Raw genomic sequence first — 20,986 nt, forward strand, 5'->3', positions numbered from 1 at the left:
CACCTTAGGAGACTCTCATTAAAATAGCAGATTCTCACCTTTTCAAAGAACTTTTGTCAATACCAAACATTTGATAACCAAACATGCGCATACACAATAGATGCGGCTCTTTTTATTTCTTATTCAGTAATAAGGACTTTAAGGCTCATTTACCCAGATGACATTAAATTCTAAGGCAGATATGATACTCAGCTTCTTAATATTTGTTGAGTTTTCTTCTTAAATCTAAAAGTCTGTTCTCTTAAAATAATACGTTGATTCCAATAATAGAATACTGACTTACATTGTTTATGTTATACAAATTATCTCACTTTAAAAATATTTTATAGAAAGGGCATGGTTTTTAGTTTTTACTGCTAAGTATGTAACTCTGTGGGGCTTTCCTGGTGACTCGGTGGTAAAGAATCTTCCTGCCAAAGCAGGAGATGCAGGTTGGATTCCTGGGTCAAGAAGATCCTCGAGAGAAGGAAATGGCCACCCACTCCAGGATTCTTGCCTGGGAAATCCCATGGACAGAGGAGCCTGGTGGGCTACAGTACATGGGGTTGCAAAGAATCGGACAGGACCTACTGACTAAATGACAACAATGTCACTTTGTAAAATCAATGAATCTTCTAGAAATTTTGAAGAGGATAAAGATATAACTCATTAACTTTAAAATCAGTAAAGTAGAAGGAATCCTAGAGTCAACTGATATAACTCATCATCAATGTAGAAAGTTCTTCCTGAGAAGGGGGACAATTATTAATAATCTTTGCTTAAATATTTACAAGGAGTGAGCTCAAGTCTGCAGACAAAATAACTCTACCCAGGCTCAATCTCCTGGAGAAACAGAACAATTCTATTTCCTCTCTCAGTGAACAGTTTTCACATATCAAGGAAAGTTGCCCTGTGTGCTTTTGGTCTTTTAGTAGAAGGGAAAGACATAGGTAGACGCTTCAATGAAAAATATGAAATGGGATTTGAGAGGAGTAAAGTGACAAATTAGTGATTTTTATTGCTTTCCACAAATATGACATTTCAAGACCAGGGTAATACAACCACATTCAACTTGGCTTTTTGTAGATTCCTGGCTACAAAGTTTGTTTATGGGCCAAGGTTTTGATCTTGGTTTGAGTCAGTCAGCATGTTCTGAAAAATCTCTTCAGAAAACTTATTTCTCCCCTAAATGTATTCTCCATCATTTCATCTTTCTTGACTATCTCAGGTCTTCTGGGGAGGGGGATCATATCTTTATTCTTTGTCCCTCTACCTAGCACTGGTGTCTTTTGTTGGGCCTGAACACAGCAGCAGCTCAACATATTTTCTTTTTTAATGTTACGGACTTGATTCAAAATTTCTCTATGTACGGAGGTACTTTTTACTGTAATGGAGACAGAGTTGAAGCAATATTCCAGATACGCATAACAATATTAACTAAGAGAAATATTTGAGAGTTATTTTGTGACTCAGTGGACATGAATCTGAGCAAACTCGGAGCTAGTGAAGGACACAGAGACTGATGTGCTATATACAGTCCACGAGGTTGCAAAGAGGTGGACACAACCTGGCGACTCCACAGCAACAAGAGTAAATGGCTTTATGTTTTGAATATGTCAAGGAGGAAGGTACTGTGTTATATCTGGAAAATGAGAAAAAAATCAGTCACAAGTATTAAGAAGCTCTTAATATTGCAGTTCAATAGATACCAATCAATTTTTATTGTAATAAATTATGTTCTAGTCATCAAAAAATGACAAATTTGAGTGTTTCCTATGTGTTCTGAAATAGAAAAGATTAAATCTAAGTTACTAAAATGATTAAAAAATATTTATGAGTTACTCTATTACAGTTTGTTCTTACTTATCTTGTCAAGTCTACAATGACAATGCCTTTCCCTCCCTTTGGGCTAAATAAACTTCTTGCACGGCATTCCTTCAAGTCTTTTCAACAGCAGTACAAAATGCTAGAACATTCCCTTGTGCAGTTAAGGAGTAGTAGCGTTAGTTGCTCAGTTGTGTTCGACTCTGATCCCACAGACTGTAGCCTGCCAGGCTCCTCTGTCCATGGGATTCTCCAGGCAAGAATACTGGAGTGAACTGCCATTCCCTTCTCCAGAGGATCTTCCCGACCCAGGGCTTGAACCCCAGTCTCCTGCAGGCAGATTCTTTACCTTAAGGAGATGATAGACAAATGGGAGGAGGCAAATTGCTTGTTCTGCTAACTGTCCCTATGTCTTTCAGCTACTGCTATGCAGGGATAAAATATACCCTGTATCCTTAGACTATCAGAGTATCAGTTATGTTCATTACCAAATAATACAATGCCATATGCTTATGAATGTAAATAGAGTTAAAAAGTCAAAATAGATTTGGCTCAGGACATAAAAAGCAATTTGTATAGAGGTGGACACAACTGAAGCGACTTAGCATGCATGCCATTTTGAAAGGCAGAGCACAGTGGTTAAAGTTGGGATTTGTGTGAGAAAGTGCCATTTTGCTTCCATAGCAACAAACACAAGTGCAGTTCAAGGTGTGCCTTTGGGGAACACTTGGTGCCTTTGTGTTGGCTCAGCATCCCTGCCGTTATTGTTGATGCCCAATTCTAACTCCAAATATTTGGAGTTAAATTCTCCTCTCTGAAGATAACTCACTCTTAAAGGTTTTCTTTGCTAGTTCATTTGAATACTTTATATGTGTTAAGAGTTTTAGTGATTTCAAAGTGTTCCTAGCATGTATTTCAAAGGATGTTAATGCTTCATGAATCCAAATGTTTCGGGACACAATTGCTCTCATTATAACGAACACTTTCATTACGGGCAAAAAACAAACAAACAGTTTAAGTGTCATACAAAATAGCCATATTTGAAGTGGGGCTCCTGCTGCTGCTGCTGCTACTAAGTCGCTTCAGTCGTGTCCGACTCTGTGCGACCCCATAGACTGCAGCCCACCAGGCTCCCCCATCCCTGGGATTCTCCAGGCAAGAACACTGGAGTGGGTTGCCATTTCCTTCTCCAATGCATGAAAGTGAAAAGTGAAAGTGAAGTCGCTCAGTTGTGTCTGACTTTTCACGACCCCATGGACTGCAGCCCATCAGACTCCTCTGTCCATGGGGTTCTCCAGGCAAGAGTACTCGAGTGGGTTGCCATTGCCTTCTCCGAGAAGTGGGGCAATTACTATTAAATACTTAAAAAATAAGTGGTGAAATCAACTGTAATGCGATAGTAGTAGCAATTTCCACCACTTTCTTTTTGTTTTTTTCCCACCACTTTCATATGGATTTTAAATGACAGATATGCTATTCTCCAAATGTTTCTACCATTTTGTAATAGTTTCTAAATGACAGGGATACTATTTTCTGACTGACTCTACAGAACAATTCCCTAGTACTATTTCTTCTAAAGAAATATAGAGATGACATTAAAAGGACAGGTTGTGAATTTATCAGTAGGCTGAAAACCAAATTCAATCACTTACTAGCTGTGTAGTACTGGACAAATTACTGTCTTTAAAAGGTCAGTTTTCTCATCAGTAGATTTAATGAGGTTATTAATACCTGACCGTCAGCATTTTAATTGCATTGATTGAAAAATGTATCTCAAGATTTCAGCATCTATAAATGATTAATAAATAGTAGCTATTTTTGTGGTAATAGAACCACATTTATGAAAATAATTTGAATTACTAGATAGTCTTGGTAGTAACACAGTATGTAAGTGAGTAACAATTGGAGCATTTTTATATTCTTCACATAAACTGTGATAATTGCTGAGCATTACATTATGAGATCAAAAGAAATTGAAGCTATCACACAGAACATGCTATGTTTACAGCTTCACTGGAATGCAAATTCTTACCAAATTGAGCAGGATTCTTGATTTTGATTGTTGATTTTTCAGTTAGTTTTTATGACTTGGAATTCTAATAAAGGTTACGCTTTCATATTTTAAAAAATCCCTGACTATTGCTTTTCTATGCTAATTAGTCCTTTTGAATTATCTTTTTCACTTTAAACTTGAAAGAAGAGAAAAACAATCCTGAAGGTGACTTAACTTCAATCCTATTTAATGGATAACAAAGTAGTATATATTCATTTCCTCCATCAGTTGTTTTGACTCAAATAATTGATTTGGACCCACTGATAGTCTGAATTTCTGATTCTTAGGACAAATATAATCCAATGTAAATACAGGCTGTATTTGCAAATGTAAAATATAAATATGTTATAAGCTACTCCACTTAAGGGATTTTTAAAAAGTGAATGAAAAGGAAGCCAAATCAAAATAAACCTACGAGTGGTCCGCCGTGCAGAAGAGGAGATAGAACTGTTGAGCGAGAAGGAGTTCTCATCTCTGTCTCCTGATACACCTCGACGAGGAGGAAGGATGGAAGAAGGTCTCGGCAGAGAAGAGCGCTTCTCTGGGCTCTTGGTAACTCCATCCTGATTGGAGAAAACAAAATGACGTTGGGTTCCTGTGAATCTTCGTATACAGAGAGATTATATTGCCCTGGCTAAAATTATCCTCCTGGACCAATAGAGGAATTTCTTTTAATCCACACTACTGACATGTACACATACTTAATAAGTATTTCTCCTTTACAACTTAGAAAGAGTTCAGAATACAAAAATATATTATTTTGGAGTGAATGCTAAAAATTGACTGTGAAATTAAAATTCTAAGTGATAACATGAGTAGAAATGTGCTGAAATAGTCTCCAGGTAATTCATAATTTTCCTGACAAGCCTTCATCAGCATGATGCTGTATCACTAAGACTGGCAGAAGGGCACTGCATGCACAGTATTTAACGATGACCACTCCTGTATATAATGCACTTATGTGACAAGAATGCTAAGCACTTTACATTCATTGGTTATTTAATTTTTACCCCAAAATATTATATGCATTTTAGAGCTGAGGAAACAGGTTTCAACAGTTTATGTAATTTTTGTTAAGAATCACTGAATTGGGATGTAGCAGATTTAGTATTAAATCCTGATGTGTCTGATGCTGAGCCCAAACTGTCTATTATATTTTATATAATTTGGTACCCTTAGATTATATGTGTCACATATAATATCAAATACAATATATTTTGTTTGTATTTGAAATTTTATTAAATATCAAATAATAAATTATGTACTGTATATCTTACAAAAACACAAGTTCCGATTTTTAATGATTAAGCTGTTTATAACTACTGAAACATTTCATTGGTATCAGATTTTTTTTTTTTTGGTATCAGATTTTTAATAGGGTATATTGTTTATATGTCAAACACTTTAGGATTGAAACACCTGGCTCTCAGACATTTACTGATTTGCGTCCTTCTCCCCAGTTATATTCCTTTCTGCACCTTGGCTGGCTTGCTGCCTTACCTTGTTCCCTGATTCTGAGTATGGTAAGCGGTCTGTGGGGCCCGCCGAGGTGGGCTGTGTGAACAAACTGTCAGAAAATGTAGCCCTTTTAGTCGCGCTAGGGCAGGCTGAGCTGCATCTTGGGGACTTTGTGCTACTCTGTAAGGCAGGAATCTTTGACAAGGTAGAATTCTAGCCATGGAAGAAAACAAACAAAAGCACAAAATAAACCAAACTATGAAGGCAAAGGAAAATTAAAACAACATATAAACATATAGGAAATTAAATGTCTACTTTTAATAAGAACACATGATAAATGGTTAAATCAATGACAGACATGTATATTATGTGAGAACAAGAGATTTTCATTGAATCCCTCTTTCTAACTGGAACTAAGAATATTCAGAAAATGAGAATATAGATTAAAATATTATTTATAAATTCTATGTATAAGGTCTCTGATTAAGCCATAGAACTTATAATGACACCATATTTGGAAAATATCTTGAGACTCTTCTAGAATTAGTCCTTTAATAAACACAGCACTTAAATGGTATATATAATCAATATTTTGATGGCATTTCAAGAACTATAGAACAAAGTATATTTCAATAACTGTGGAACAAGTATATTTAGGGCCTAATAATGGAAAATATATTTTTAAGCTGAGAAAATGTATTTTTAGATTGTCTGCACTGATTTCATCAGAAAATTGCAGATTTTAAATACAATGAGTTCATTTTATGAGTTAAATTCACACCAGGGACCAAGTTATACCACAGAATTAGTAACATTTTTATGTTAATAAATCACACATTTTCTATTATGTGTTATAAATTCTAAAAATTGAAGTCAGCACTGACTAGACTGCCCATGAAAATCACACTTTCACAGGTGTTGATAATCCCTGGGGCGACTGTTGTCAAGTACAAGTGTAAGTGCGTTAAATGTATATACTCAGCTTTTAGAGAAAGCTATGCTAGCATGCTACATATCTCGGGGGGAGACTGTTAAAAATACAGAGCCGTATGACAAAGCCGAGGAGATTTTAATCTTCAAATAATTAATATTATTTAGCTGTTACAATAATAGCAATTAAAACTAATGTTTCCAATCTCAAGTTTTAACCTTCGGAACCACTTTGACATAGGCATAAGTATTCACAGATTGCACAAATCACTTCTTGTTTTACAGACCCAGCACCTTAAGTGGGAAGTGTAACTGGGTCAGTGTAAGTCATTCTTTTTTGATTGACATTATCCACAAATAAACAAGTTTCAAAAGTGTGGTATAGGAAAGAAAAGTGAAGTAAATGGATTGGTTTAAATGATGAAAGACATCTACTAATCTCATGCTAGATAAAAAAGCAAAATAAAATGAACAAACAAACAAAAAAACTCAAATGAAATGAAAAATTATATTGATAGATCAGGTTCACAATAAAGATCAATTGAAAAATCGAAGAGAACTGTTCTGATAGATATAGTGACTATCAGAGGTAAATAAGAGTTAATCTTGGGATTTTAGGAAACTATAGGAAGAAGATGAAATTATAAGGAAAAAGATAATAAATTAGAAAAAGAATGGTGGTCTAATCTCTGTCAGAAGATTGAGATGGGCATTTACAAGGAAAAAAGTTAGGTTTTGTTTGGTTTCTGTACAAGTATGGGCACTGAATGCTAATTCTTGTTGAAACACATTTATGAAAATAATTTGAATTACCAGTCTTGGAAGCAACATAGCACGTAAGTGGGTAATGACTGAAGCATTTTTATATTCTTTGCATAAACTGTGATAATTGTTGACCATTACATTATGAAATCAAAAGAAAGCTATTGTACAGAATATGCTATGTTTAGAGCCTCACTGGAATGCAAATTCTTACTAAATTGAGTAGGATCCTTGATTTTGATGGTTGATTTTCTAGTTAGATGTTAAGACCAGTAATTCTAACAAAGGTTAAGTTTTCATATTAAAAAAAAAAAATCTTGACTGTTGCTTTTCTATGCTAATTAGTTCTTTTGAATTTTCATTTTTACTTTAAACTTGAAAGAGAAAAAAAATATATTCTCAACATGACTTTATTTCAATTCTGTTTAATGGATAGTAAGTATTCATTTCCTTCATCAGTTGTTTTGACTCAAATAACTGTTTTGTACCTACTGATAGTCTGAATTTCTAATTCTTAAACACAATCTGTTTTTAATACATGTTTTATTTGAAAATGTAAAATATAAGTATTAAGGGGTTTTAAAAACTGAATGAAAAGGAAGCCAAACGAAAATAAAACCAAGGGACTTGAAAATTTCTTAAAGTTTTTGCAAACAGGGTATACTTAAAAATTACTTTTTATAATCAGGAGAAAACTCAGACTTACTTTCTGTATCTGCTCCTAAAGAGTTCTACTTTTAAAATAATAATAATAATAACTACTCTATTTATTGAATAAATACTATGTTCTAAGCACTATAGAGTGCTTATTATGTAGGAATTTTTACTCTTCTCCTTATTTTTGGTAAATTAAGACACAGGAAGAAGAAGATTATATATAGTCAATAAATGTTCAAAACTTCGATCTGGTTTGTTTCATAGCCCTGCTCTTAACCAACACATTAGTTTTCCATTAGAAACAGAAAGTAAAGAGATATAAATCTTGAAATAACAGCGCGGTCAAATAAAATTACCAATGCAATAGATGGATTACCTTATGTTCAGTAATATGTCTGAGAATATTTATACAATAATCAGATATACAAATAATTTTTTAACCAACATAAAGCTCCTTGGCTTCAAGATGATATAAAAGGTTCTGCTGTCACTGAAATGAATTCCTGTCTTTCATAATAAATAAAAAGTAGAAGTTCAAAATTTTATTAGGTTTTAGAAAGCTAAACAAAGAGTTGTGATTTACATGTCATATATTATGGCTACGACCCAGAACATTGTGATATCATTCAAATTATTTGTCATAATTCTAAAATTTCATTAGATTCCTTTTTTCCTTTCAGTAAGAAAGAAGAAAACACTGTGTATTCTCTTTGGTCTTTTGAAAGTTTAAAAAACATGGTTAATAATATAAAAAAAATTTGCGAAATAAGAAATATAAAAGATTTATAAATATGAAAAAAGGTAAACATCATTAATACAACCAAATTAAAACAACAAAATATTTCATCTCTATCACTTGTTAAATAAATAAAAAGCAATATCTAGTAATAATGAATACAAGCATGTTCATATACAGCTGGAGTACATATAAGTCTAGAACCTTTCTACAAGACAATTCCGCAGACTTTCTTCTTGAAACAATGATTTCGCTATTAGAAAACTACCAAGGAAATGTATATGGACACATTCAACCAAAACAGATTTCTACAGTAATACCACTAAAATAACAGAAAACTGTTTGAATACAAAATAACAGGAAATTGATAAAGCATATCACTGTAAAAATATAAAATGCAACATTATATAGTCATTAAAATGATGTACGAGAATGTTTAATGACATAGAAAATTTTTAGTGAATAATTAAAAAACCAATATGCATCTTCCATCTTTGTTATTAAACCTATAAATGTGTAGAAAAATTAACATCTTGCCTCAAAATGGTAACTGCAGTTATCTTTAGATAAGGAGATAATAATGTATTTTTACTTACTTTTTCTTTTCTACATTGTTTAAAATTCTCATATTCTTAACGTATAATAACAATGAAAAAGTGCTGTAAAATACATTGTAGTGTTGATTACAGTGGTTTATCTGGATTCTGTGAAAAGCAGATAAATCGAGTTCTCCCATTTTTCTCCAGATCATTGTGGTGTTTCATATGTTTCTTCTCACTAACAACAGAGGCAGCCTGCATCCCAGCTCTGCCCTCACCAGCTACCATCACATTCCAGAAGATACCAGGACATGCTCGAATGCCATCGAGAATCATGCTGGGTGAGCAAATGATTTAAGAGAGCAGATGTCTAAAGTCTAAATTTTATCTACAACTATTAAGACACTGCCACTCATACCAAAGGGAACTTCAAATAAAGAACAAGGAAAGAGGTGTTTTACTCACAGAGACTTTGTCCTTTGCATGTTTAAATACACTGGGAGCCTGAGCTGATTCAGCGCCCGCTGCTGTTGAAAGAGGAGACACAAACAACCCCACACTTAGCGGCTAAGACCACAGACATGCATTTTTCATACCTTTTGGATATTCAGTTCTGTCAGCAGACTAATGTAAAGTGAATTTTGTTTACACTGAGACTCAAATTCAGTAACTGACAAAATCTGAATCATAACAACAGTGCGGCATGTGGCTCCCACTACACAGTGTGCTGATGACTATAACCCAGTGTCTACTAAAGCACAGATAAGCACACCAAGGGATTTTCTGTTGCCAGGAGTTTCTGTCACCCTTAGATTACTATCGCTACTTTACAATGGAGATCGCAGGACAGTTATCTGAATGCTGCAGAATTTAAGGAAAAGGGGCGTGTTTGGTTTCTAGGGTGGGCATCACATAAGAATACTCACAGAGATTCCCAAACCTTCTTTATGTAGCCACTGGCATATTTCTGCATTTTATATTTTAAACTATTACAGTCTGCCAACCCCTTTTCCTCTGCACCCCTGGCATTTCATAATAGTAAGACACACTTGTTTGACATGAAATGTGCCACATGAGAAGGGAAGGGAAGAAAAATAGCTTGTCAAGAAGAGAAAACAGGAGAGGAATTTCAAGCTCAATAAAATAGACCATGTTCTACACATGCACTTCCTGTATGAAATTATTACCATATCTGTTACTGTTGTTTTTCTTGCTGCTGTTTTATACCTCTGGTTTCAATTTTAAACTCCATCATCTCCAGCATAATTTCTGTTGACAACTTACCTGACTTGACTTAATTATTTTTCACAATTGAATGCAACCCTTTGTGTTTGGGGAAACTATCTCTATTTAACAATTGCGCTTAGAAAATAAAAAGCTGGTATGTTTGCTCTAATTTTCTTTTGCAAGAGAGAAATCCTCAGGAAAAAATACTTATCCTTATAAGCACTCTAAATGAGCTTTAAAAAGGTTTCTCATGCCATATGCAGTTCTAACACAAAAATAATAGTGGCCTACAATATGCTCCATGCTATTTAGGACTGGCTAGTAAGATTATTCACAGATTCTCAAACTGTTTTCCCAAAGAAGCAGTGCAAATTATGGCTCTTTACTATTTCTATAATATAGCTCACGTTTGTGTGACATATATGCTTTGGTTTAAGTCAGCAGCACCTGTTTGGTATATGCTTTTTGTTTGAGTATCTTAATATCTGAATAAAAAAGAGCAAGATCCTAACTTAGTCCAAAGGTCTTAAATTTCCTTTAACGAATGAAGTAAAAAGGCAAGTTACTCTCAGTGTGGCAAATTGAATACCAATGACATGTGGGTACTTCATCAAACCATTTGACACTTCCTCTGAAATTATACAATCCTAATATAATTTTCATCTTTTCAGATGGCATATGGGATTTTTACACCCAAACCGAGAGATTCTGCCTGTGGAAGCATTTTTAAAAATAGAAAAATTCCAAGTTTAATGAAAATGTACTAATTGAGATATAAAATTTAGAGATGTCATGTTGATTCATAATTCTTAACTTACTTCCTCATTCTAAACCTTCATCATCAAAGTTTTTGTATAATTATAAACCATCTACTTTCAAATCTTGCCTTATATACTAGTTCTTGAAGGAAGCACATGAGATACTTCCTATATGAAGAACACAAATTAAAAATACTTGAAATTTTCAGTGGCTATCACAAAACATCAATGCCTTGATATTCTTCTTCTTACAAGGGTTAATGCTGCTGCTAACCCTTTAAAGCCATGCAAAGATTCATGTAAAGGCACTTCTGATGTGTATATAATGGAATGAAAAATATTGCTTTCTGACTTAAGCTCTGATACCTTCCTTTGCAAGTGTGCCATTTAATCAATACTAAAATAAAATATGAGTATCCTAATATAATACATACTTTGCACTGAAATTGAGGAATAGAGTTTGCATTATAGATATTACATAGGGGCTTTTATTATGATTTGTAACATGTTTCACTCCTTATTCCACTGCTTATTTAAATAGTAAAAACAAAGTACATTTGAAGACGACAGAACAATAAGACAGCAAGATAGAAATAAACCTAAATTCTAAGATATTTGGAGGAAGGGGTTTATTAAATTTATTAAATTTTTGAATACTACATTATAGGGGGAAATTTAGTATTTTGAATCCAACACATTTTAAGAAAATTCCAAGGACAAAACGTCAACCAAGTGATGCAGTATTGTCAGAAAGCCTAGCTAATTTTGGATATGAAGAATAAACTCTGATGGGATTACCAGACAGTTTCTTTTTCCTTTTTTTTTCTTTCATCCGAAAGCAAAGGAATTTTTCAACCACAATTTTATCCCAGATTTGCTTCTCATTCTCCATCTCAAAATCCCTATGCATTCTTGGTGGTCCTCAGTAAATCCATCAACATCAGTAACAGATTTGGCAGTAACAATATAGAAACTAGGACAAATACATATGGGTTTACGCATGAGGGAGATAAATAAGCAAAATAATGAGAATGCATACCACGGTTATATTCATCGCCATCGTCTAACCAAACACACAGAATGAAAACAGGAATCCCCAGAACGTGACACTAGAGCACAATGCCAAGATACAATCACTGTTAAGTCTCAGCATGACAAAGAAACAGATGGTCATGACCTCTTCTGTAGGGAAGGGATAAAAAAAGAGTAATGATACAAGACACTTAATAGCGAAATTGTTCATGACTGCTGAGATTCTCGGAAGAAAAACAAAATGAAGCTGCTAAGGTAATGAGATAAAAAAAAAAAAAAAAAACATGTCTATGTTTGCCAGCCACATTGCAGAAGTGAACAGTCACCTGTCGTTTTCCGCTTAACACAGGAGAGATGAGTTGGTCTAGTATATTTGATAGCAGGTTTTAAAATGAATTTCCTGGAGGGAGAGTGGGCCTGAACTTCTGTTTTTTTAGCAAGTTCAGCCTTCTTATAAACTGCTATGAATAAGAAAACACAGAAAGCATACCATCAGGAGAAAAATATACACTTGGAGCAAAACCAAACGAAATTTCATCAATAATTAGTTACCACGGTTAGGCAGTTTTCTTCTACAAAAGAGTAATAATGAATTACTTCAAAAACATTTATAAAGAAGTGATTGTGAAATGAACCTTTTTTCCTTCTCACTTCATCTCTGGAGACTGTGCTAGGTTCCTTTTTAGCTATTTTTCTTTCAGGAGTGGAAATTCTGCCTCTCCCGGTTTTAAAAGGCTTTTCTTTTCTATGTTTCTCAAGAGATGATCTCCGAGCTTCCTTTTCAGCTTTCTCCTCTTTAGGGATAGTTTCTAACTGTTCTGTCATGATGCTTCTATCATCATCTGTGGATCAGAGCAAACCATGACAACAACAACAACGACAACATTAGTAACAAATGTACAAAATCCTCCATCTGTCTAATAAAATGCAAAATAAAGAGATAAAGGGACATTTTAAAATGTCTAAAATGAAAAAAAAAAGTTTTTCCACTAGGATACTGGATTTTATTTGGGAGTAGAAAATTGAAAAATATAATGCACACCTTGAGTGTCCACCCAGAGGCTGTCAGCATCCATGATGGAGTCATCAATGGTGGTCTCATCTTTGTAATCCTCATAGGTCTCTGTCTTATATTCTGAGAGTCCAACCTCTTCTCTCTCAGGGGAAGCTGGAGCCTCTGGGGAACCATCCTTGGGTTCAGCCTGGGCTTCAGCTGCCTCTTCTGGTTCAAGTTCTTCTCCAGCATGGGGTGACGGTCTCCTTTCCACCTCGGGCTGCTCGAGGGCTGCAAAACGCACACTGTGGGAACCTGACTCCCCTTCATCAGTTGTGGTTTGCACAACAGTGATAAAGTCGTCCTCGATGGTTACTACAGACTCAATCACTCCTTTGTGCTCACCGGGACAGGTCTCCACAAACTCCTCCCTGACAGCTGGGGCACCCAGGTCAGTAATCTGAAGGGTGTCTGAGCGGAAGAGCAGCTTGTCATACTCTCCCCGGGCTTCGATCTCTTCTTCCTCGCTCTGAGCCTCTGCTGGTTCAGCTCTGGCGGCTTCAGGCAACTGCTCGGTAACATCGGAGGGCGTGATGGAAATATCCGGGGTCTCTTGGTTTTCTTCTTTTGGCAGCTGAATAAATTCCATCTGGACATCAGCTCTCTCATCTGCGGCTACATCAGCCTCTGAAACCACAGGTGCACAGGGTATTTCCACAGACAATTTTATGGCAATCTCGTCTTGAATTAGAGAAGATTCTGGGGAAGTTTCCTTCTTGCCCTCATCGGCTTTCAAGGACTCCATGGTGAGGCTTTCATGCTCACCGCTGGACTCGTAGGATTCTTCTTTGTCCACAGCCTCCTGGTGCACCAAGTCAGGCTTAGCCACCTTCTCCTTGACTTCTGTTTCACTAACTTTGGTGCCTTCCTTCACGTGGCTGGACTCAACACCCATAAATGCATCTACCTCCTGAGGGGCTGTGGCTGAGGGGGCGAGGTCCTGGGTAGCCCCAAGTTTAAGCTCTGCTGCCTTGCCAGCATCGACATGTAGCCCTGAGGCCATCTGTCCAAAGTCACTGATTTTAATATCTAACTGACCTTGTTCGGCTTTCTTCACAGCCAAATCCAGTTCTGCTTCAGCTTTTTTGGACGGTTCTACCTCAGCTCCCTCTGGCACTGAACTGAGACCTTTCTCTGCTTTCTCGGCCACGACAGGTGATGCATCTTTACAGACTGTCATTTCTCTGGCTGCAGCTTGCTCCTGGGTCACTCCTAATCCAAGAGTTTCGCCTTCATCACCAGTCTCTTCTGTTTCCTTGGTGTGCTCTTTTGAATCAGCATGTTCTTCACTTTTCTCTAGGACAGTATCCAGCTTATCATTCGCCTTCTTCTCCTGATCAAACTCCCTACTCAGTCCTGCTCTGTCACCAGAGATAGGTGGGGATGTTTCCTTCTCAGCACTGACTTCATCTTTTACTCTTCCGGCAGCTGCCAGCTTGACTTCAATTAATGAAAGATCGGTGGCCAAATCTCTTCGTGCTTTATCATCAGTGCCTTCATAAAAGGAACCACTCTCCCCAGATAAATTCTCGCTGTCTTGAACAGGTGATGGGAGGGGGACTGTGTATTTATTGAACACACAGTAGCCCAGGTCTTCGAGTTGACTGTCAGTTTTCACGATGATGTGGTTTTCATCAGTGACAGGGGGCAAGCCAGGGCTACCCTCCTCCACCACAGTCTCTGATGGGACTGATTTTCTCCTGGCAACCTCAGTGTCTGCACTCACGGAAGCTAATCTTGACCGAGTGCCTGCCAGGTCTAGCATTTCAGGCAAGTCAGGGGCCATGACAGTACCATTTTTGTAATAATCTTTGGCTAGGAAAGGCGACTCACATGATGTCTCGACTCGGGCATTTTCCTCCCCAGTATCTTTTTCTTCCTTTACCTGTTCTTTTTCTTCTTTGCTTTCGGTTGGGAAGCAAGGGGCTTTGTCCACGGCAGGTGTTGTGGCTGGAAGGTAATCATCTCCTTCATCCATACTTCCACTAGTGTTGGTGAGAATGTCAGAAGCCAGGGGAGAAAGATCATGCCCTCGACCGAAGTTAAACCCAAGGGCTATGGAATCCAGGCAAGACATGGGCAAATTGATGGACATGCTTCTTTGTTCTATTGCAGACCTACCACCAAGTCCTAAACTCCTGCTTAGCGTCAGATCATCCTTATTCTTACTGTGGAGATCTCTTTTCTCTCCGTACACTTTTGGATCAATAGTGAACATTCTTTCTTGAGGAGAACTGGGTTCTTCCGGTAAGTCAGACGGATGACTCTGTGCAAGAGTGCTATACCCTGCTTCTTGCGCCGGAGCCCTGGGCTGGGGTTCTTCTTCTGGGAGTGCCTTGTCGCCATCTTTAGGCACGAGAGATACAGCATCGAAAGCCTCTTGGGCACTTTCTCTGGTGTCACTTAGTTCATAGTAATCACTGCCTGGCTGGATGCTTTTGGTCACTTCTTCTTTCAAGGCGGATGTTTCAAAGTACTTGGACATTCCTGACTTGTCTTCATAAAATGCCATGTCGAGCTCAGCTGATGTTACAATTCCAACTCCGTCTACCTCATGATCTTTGTCAGCAACTTTTTCCTCAAAGAGCTCCTGGGTGGAAGTCTTTTCACTTAGCGCAGTTGCTTCCGTCATGACTTTTTCCGGTGTCTGAGTGGTCACGGCTGAATCAGTAACTGCTTGCTCCAAACTTACAGGGAATGAGTCCTGTTTTACTGTATCTGTGGGAGGCTCCTGGCCCTTCTCTTCTTTTTTGGAGTAAGTGTGTTCTGTGGAAGGATGAATGATATTTGTTTCTTCATCTGTCAGTTTTGGGGGTTCGCTCTCTTTTGGCATGGCTTCTTTGTCAGAAATGGTTGTTTTCTCTTCAAGCTTTAGGTGAGGTTCCTTTTCAGCAAGTGTAGATTCCTGTCCACTGAGGGTGGGAGTCTCTTTGATCTGCACACGTTCTTCCTTTATCATCCCTTCCTCTTCTCCTGAAACCTTCTCTGGGACACACTCTTCCACAATCGAAACGTCAGCATCTTTGGGTGCAGCAACTGCCTCTGAGGCTGGTGCTTCTGCTGTTTTGTCAGGCTGATCCTTCTGGGGCTCTTCAACTTTAGAACTATCTTTGGCAGTTGCTGGGCTACCAGTTTCTTCCAGAGATTTTTGGTCATCTGGCTGTAACAGGGCGGGAGCAAAGGGTGATGCTGTTGCAACTATTTCAGTCTTTGAGATGTCAAAAGGAAGAGTGAAGCTTCCACCCTGAAAGGGACTCGGCATGGGAGAATCAAATTGTTTCCCTTCCCATTTTGGGATATCCTCAAGTACATCTTTTTCCTTCATGGGTGTTAGGGGGCCAGGAGATACAGGAGCAACTAAACCCCACTCGTCCTTTTTGGCTTCCATTGGCATTTGGATGAACCAGTCCTTCTGCTCTTTTGCAGCTGTGGGCTCTGAAGGAAGGCCAATATCAGGTACCACTAGGCTTGGTTCTGTTTTGGGTTTTGTATCTTCTAGGCTGGCACCAAGAGTATGCCCAAACAGAGTGGGAGGTGCTTTTTCTTCTTCTGGGCCTTGTACGTCCTTTTTATCAGGGGAAGTTGTAGTTGTTTCCAGCTGAGAAACTAAGGCAGCATGCTTAAGGTCTTCACCAGGCTTACTTTCTGTCTCTGGTTCCTTTTCCTTCTTGTCTAATGGCTCGGTTGGAGAGGGAGTCAATTCCTGTTGATCATGAAACTCCATCTTCGAGGCTGTAAGTAAACCTGAAGTAATTGGGTTGATTTTTAAACATATAATAGGCAAGAGCTTTCAGGCAGTAAGCTTAAAATTATCTTTTGAAATGGCAAATGAATGGTAGGCTTGAAAGAAAAACTATGAAACATGCAAGCATGCTATTCATTTAAAAATCAAAATGAAAATGTCAGGACTGAGATATATTTGTATGATTGCTAAAATAAACTCCCACTGTGAATTAATGTGTACAGAAATTGAAATAAGAGTATATTTTGAATACTCTTTTTTTCCTTTGTTTGTTTGGTCTCTCTAAACAGTACATGATGTGTACTATAGTAGAAAAAAATGTCATGTACCTTCTACAGATAAAAACTACAAATCAAAGAAAATTTAATAAGTAGTTAACAGGGCACAAGATAATCTATATAATCTATAATCTAAAAATGGAAAAGAATCGATTTCAGCCAAACTTTTTCTTTTCTCATTGAAAAGTGAATTGGTAGCCCATGGGCAGAAGGCCAATTAATTTATAATAATATGTGTTAAATAATTTCAGCTAACTTGACCAACAAATGCCAAGACCAGTTTTGGCAGCATTGAAATGTTCCTAGAATAAATTTTTAGAAGTCATCTAAGATTAAATTTTGGTAATACAAATAAATAATTGCTACTGACTTTGTTTGATGTGACCTAAATATTAACAAGATAATTTCTACCATGTATCAAAATTCCTAAGTCCTAATCATTACTTAGTCTGTATGATAGATGTAAGAAAATCTGAATTATACTGTTAATACTGGGAAGTTACACGAGTAACAAAGTTTTAATAAGAGTCAACTATTAAAATGTCTTTTTTTCCTTGGTCATGACCTCATTTCCTAGAATGTGACCAACAGGTGAAGCACTGACCAATATTGGCTTTAGAGATGCTTCACAGAGACTAAATGAGTCTTTGTAATTTTTATTTGTTCACCAATTCAAAAGGCTTCAGAGTGTCACTTGTATTTTACAGCCAAAGTTATTTCATTGTGGTCACTAAGGCTAAATGTAATTGTCTGGAGAAGATTTGGGGAAAATTAATAAAATTCAGTCCTCTGTTGAAGGGCAAGTGTATGGATCATCGTTAACTTAAATACTTGTGTGTCTTGTTGTCACGATAGAAAATACATACTTTATGAATTCTCTAGTAAAGTTTAGATGAATGAAAACTCGAGAAATGATGATGATCAAAGGGGTTGGTTGCCATGGAAAGGAAATGATATGAGAAGCATCAGCAGGTGCTTTTGAGGAAACCAAACCAGTATTCACTGAAGCGTAAAAAAAAAAAAAAATATAGCACACTGCGGTTGCAAACAAAAACCATTCTACCATTGAAGCCTGTAATAATGTGCCAAAATCCACCTCTACGATTTGAAAGAAAGCATATGAATTGCTGTCCCCCAAAATAAAAATAAAAATATACATGTATTAGCAATGTGACTGGCAAACATTTGAGATGAGGAGGGGCAGGGGCGGAAAAAAAGCTCACATAGCGTCATCAGCCTGGCTGCAAAGCGTATTGTATCATGGCAAAGTAAAACCAGGAGTCAGCTGCAACAGTGGAAAACCAGGCTGCCACACAGCACCGGCACAAGCCACACTCTTTGCTCTTTAAGTCTCAGACAGGGGTCTTGGTATCATGAGACGACCCAGCGATGGAATAGCATTGGAAAGGCATCAGACTGGTAAGCTGCTGGAGAGATCACTTGCAACAAAAGGCATGCAAATCCTAAGAAAGACACACCTTCCCCGGCAGAGGAAGGGGTTTTTACTGCTGGAGACACCTCCGTGACCGTGACCTCTTTTACACTTGTCTCCTGTGGGGCCCCTGCTGGGGCGTTGTCTGCAGGAACTACTTGGGCCTCCGCACTAGACTCCACTTGGCCCTCACTGAGGCCCTTGGGCTGATCTGAGACCTTGGCAGCCCCACACTCTTTCTCAGGAAGAGTGGCAGGTTTCTCTTCCTCAGCCATTGGACTCTCTAGCGTTTCTTCTTCTTAGGGATGAAAAAGATGTTGACATCATGACCATAGAAACATACATGGAACAACAGAAATATCACTCAAGGAACACTTTCAGCTCTATTTTGTTGACCTCACAAGAACCTCTTTTACTGTTTGGATGAACGAATTAATATCCTAACTCAATGGACATTATGTATTGCTTGGAAAATTAGCAAATATAATCGGCTAATGATGATGCCTTTTAAAGTCTCATTAAAAGGCTCTTTAGTTTAAAACTTGAGAGCTGAAAGGGTTTTATTGCTCTATTACCCTTAGTGGAAATGTCAGTAAGTCGCACACAATGTGGAAAGCTGGCTGGAAATAAGAGATGGCGCTGCCGGATAACAGATGGTTGTGAAAAGATAGATGCATTGACGTGCTGCAACAAACCTTTAAGTTTGTAAGTCATGTGCTGTTTTCTCCAATGCAGGAAGCCCCTACATACGAATTCCTGATTACTTAATTTAAAATATGCCAACTTCACTGAAGGGATCTTTGGGAGTAAAAAGCCTGGTCTCAAAATATCCAATCAACCACTTTATTATCAACTTTATCATGAAATCCATCAAAACTCTTTAAGACATGCTTTATTTAGTTTTTTTTTAAGGCCAAAGACTACCTAACTCAATTAATTTTACTTTCATTGCATTATGTGATTGGAGAATGTAAAAATTCTCCAATGTAAAAAATTGGAGAATGTAAGAAGTAAAATATTTTGAAAAACAAGGTCCGGGTAAAAGTTAATTTCACTGCTATTTAGAAAAGTCTACCTCTGGGACACGGCTGTTATCATATTGTTCAAACCACTGAAATATCAGTAATATAGTTCTTGTATAGTTCTCTTTGACACTAAAGAAAGAAAATGTACATATTATAAAGTTTCATTTCTGCAATTCAAAACAAAACCACCAAGGAAAGATAGCTGAGTGGCAACAAAACTGCCAAAATATCCTCCCCAAAGATGTATATCACACAGAAAAATATTAACAATTAAAACGTAACAAGTTTATGAAAGGCCATGAATTATGCTGTTTATTTGTTTCTCACTTACACTTCAAATATCAGTAAAATAAATCCCATTTTATTGCTTAAGAAATTAGAGGGAAATATATAAGCTGTCTTATAGTTCTTCAAATGAATGATTCTTTTGAAATTCCTATGAACAATCATACATTGTTTAAATGGATCTGTGAGAAAAACTATAGATGGAAAGGAGAGAAATTTTTTGAGAAATATTAAAGCCCTTATGGGGAAAAAAGAGGACTGCTACTATTTTTTTTCACATTTAACGCACACTTTAATTTTTGTAATTTAACTATGTCAGTAACATTTTAATAATTCAGATTCTAACTTATTATTAAGGCAATTTTTACAATGCCACAGAATTAAAGATTTTGATTAAAGCTAACAGACTTTTAATATAGCTGCTTTACTAATATCACCTTACTGGATGAAATCAATTTAATTTACATGTTTTCTAAATCCATGTAAATTTTTAGTTTTCCAGTTTCTCATTTTGTATAAATCATGTTTATTTCCACACCTGTTCTTTATTCAAAATTCACATATTTTTCTTAATTATTTTAAGTTCACTTAATTTTACTCAATATGCATTGTATTTTTCTATCACAATGTCTGAACCATTGGTGTTCTTGCCTTGGAACTATCTGCCTTTACATTAAATATTATGCCATACAAAAATATACTCTTCACTTAAGCAAGTTTTCCCCCCCCATTTCAAAATGACATCCACCTAAGCAAAAAAAAAAAAAATTAGCCCTATTTTTTTCTTTATAATACTACCTTGTTAAAATGGGATAAATTGCAGCACACTGTCCATTTATTTTATCTTCCCCACAGCCAACTATATACAAGGTCTCCACCTTCAAAAGACTGGAATGACAAAAGCTTTGGGGCATTTCCTTCATTTTAGCCCACTTCTACTTATCTGAACCAAGATTTAGTCACCTGAGGAAGCCTCTATAATTTTTGTAGATGTTTAAGTGATTTGGAGAAATAAGTTCATTCCATAACATTTATTCTACCCTAAACAATTATTTCTCTTTTAAAGGGCTATCACATTAACGTGGCACTAAATAGAAACCTAGCTCTCTAAGTCTGGTCTAGTAATATGGAAAAATTATATCAAGGGTCATCTTCTTTGGTTTGGGTAAGAAGATACATTCTTTCCCTATTGGTATATTTGCAAGGGGTAGAAAG

The 20,986-nt window shown here is 36.7% G+C and overlaps 1 protein-coding gene across 7 annotated transcripts in view; it reads right to left on the reverse strand.

Annotated features, from left to right (window-relative positions):
• Window positions 1–20,986, reverse strand: part of MAP2 (microtubule associated protein 2) — a 285,457-nt gene that overhangs the window by 22,006 nt on the left and 242,465 nt on the right. For 2 of the 7 annotated variants that reach the window (XM_065930678.1, XM_065930676.1), the window contains exons 8-9: window positions 9,404–9,462; window positions 4,272–4,419 (exon numbers count right to left, since the gene is read on the reverse strand). In XM_065930678.1, the coding sequence (XP_065786750.1) occupies window positions 4,272–4,419; window positions 9,404–9,462 (207 nt within the window). Of the gene's footprint in view, window positions 1–4,271; window positions 4,420–5,356; window positions 5,528–9,403; window positions 9,466–12,281; window positions 12,417–12,590; window positions 12,798–12,997; window positions 16,754–18,507; window positions 18,760–20,986 lie in introns of all 7 variants that reach the window. The other 5 variants (XM_065930677.1, XM_065930675.1, XM_065930672.1 and 2 more) reach the window with 4 other exon arrangements.

The sequence above is a fragment of the Muntiacus reevesi genome, chromosome 3, assembly GCF_963930625.1.
Source record: "Muntiacus reevesi chromosome 3, mMunRee1.1, whole genome shotgun sequence".
NCBI lineage: Eukaryota > Metazoa > Chordata > Mammalia > Artiodactyla > Cervidae > Muntiacus > Muntiacus reevesi.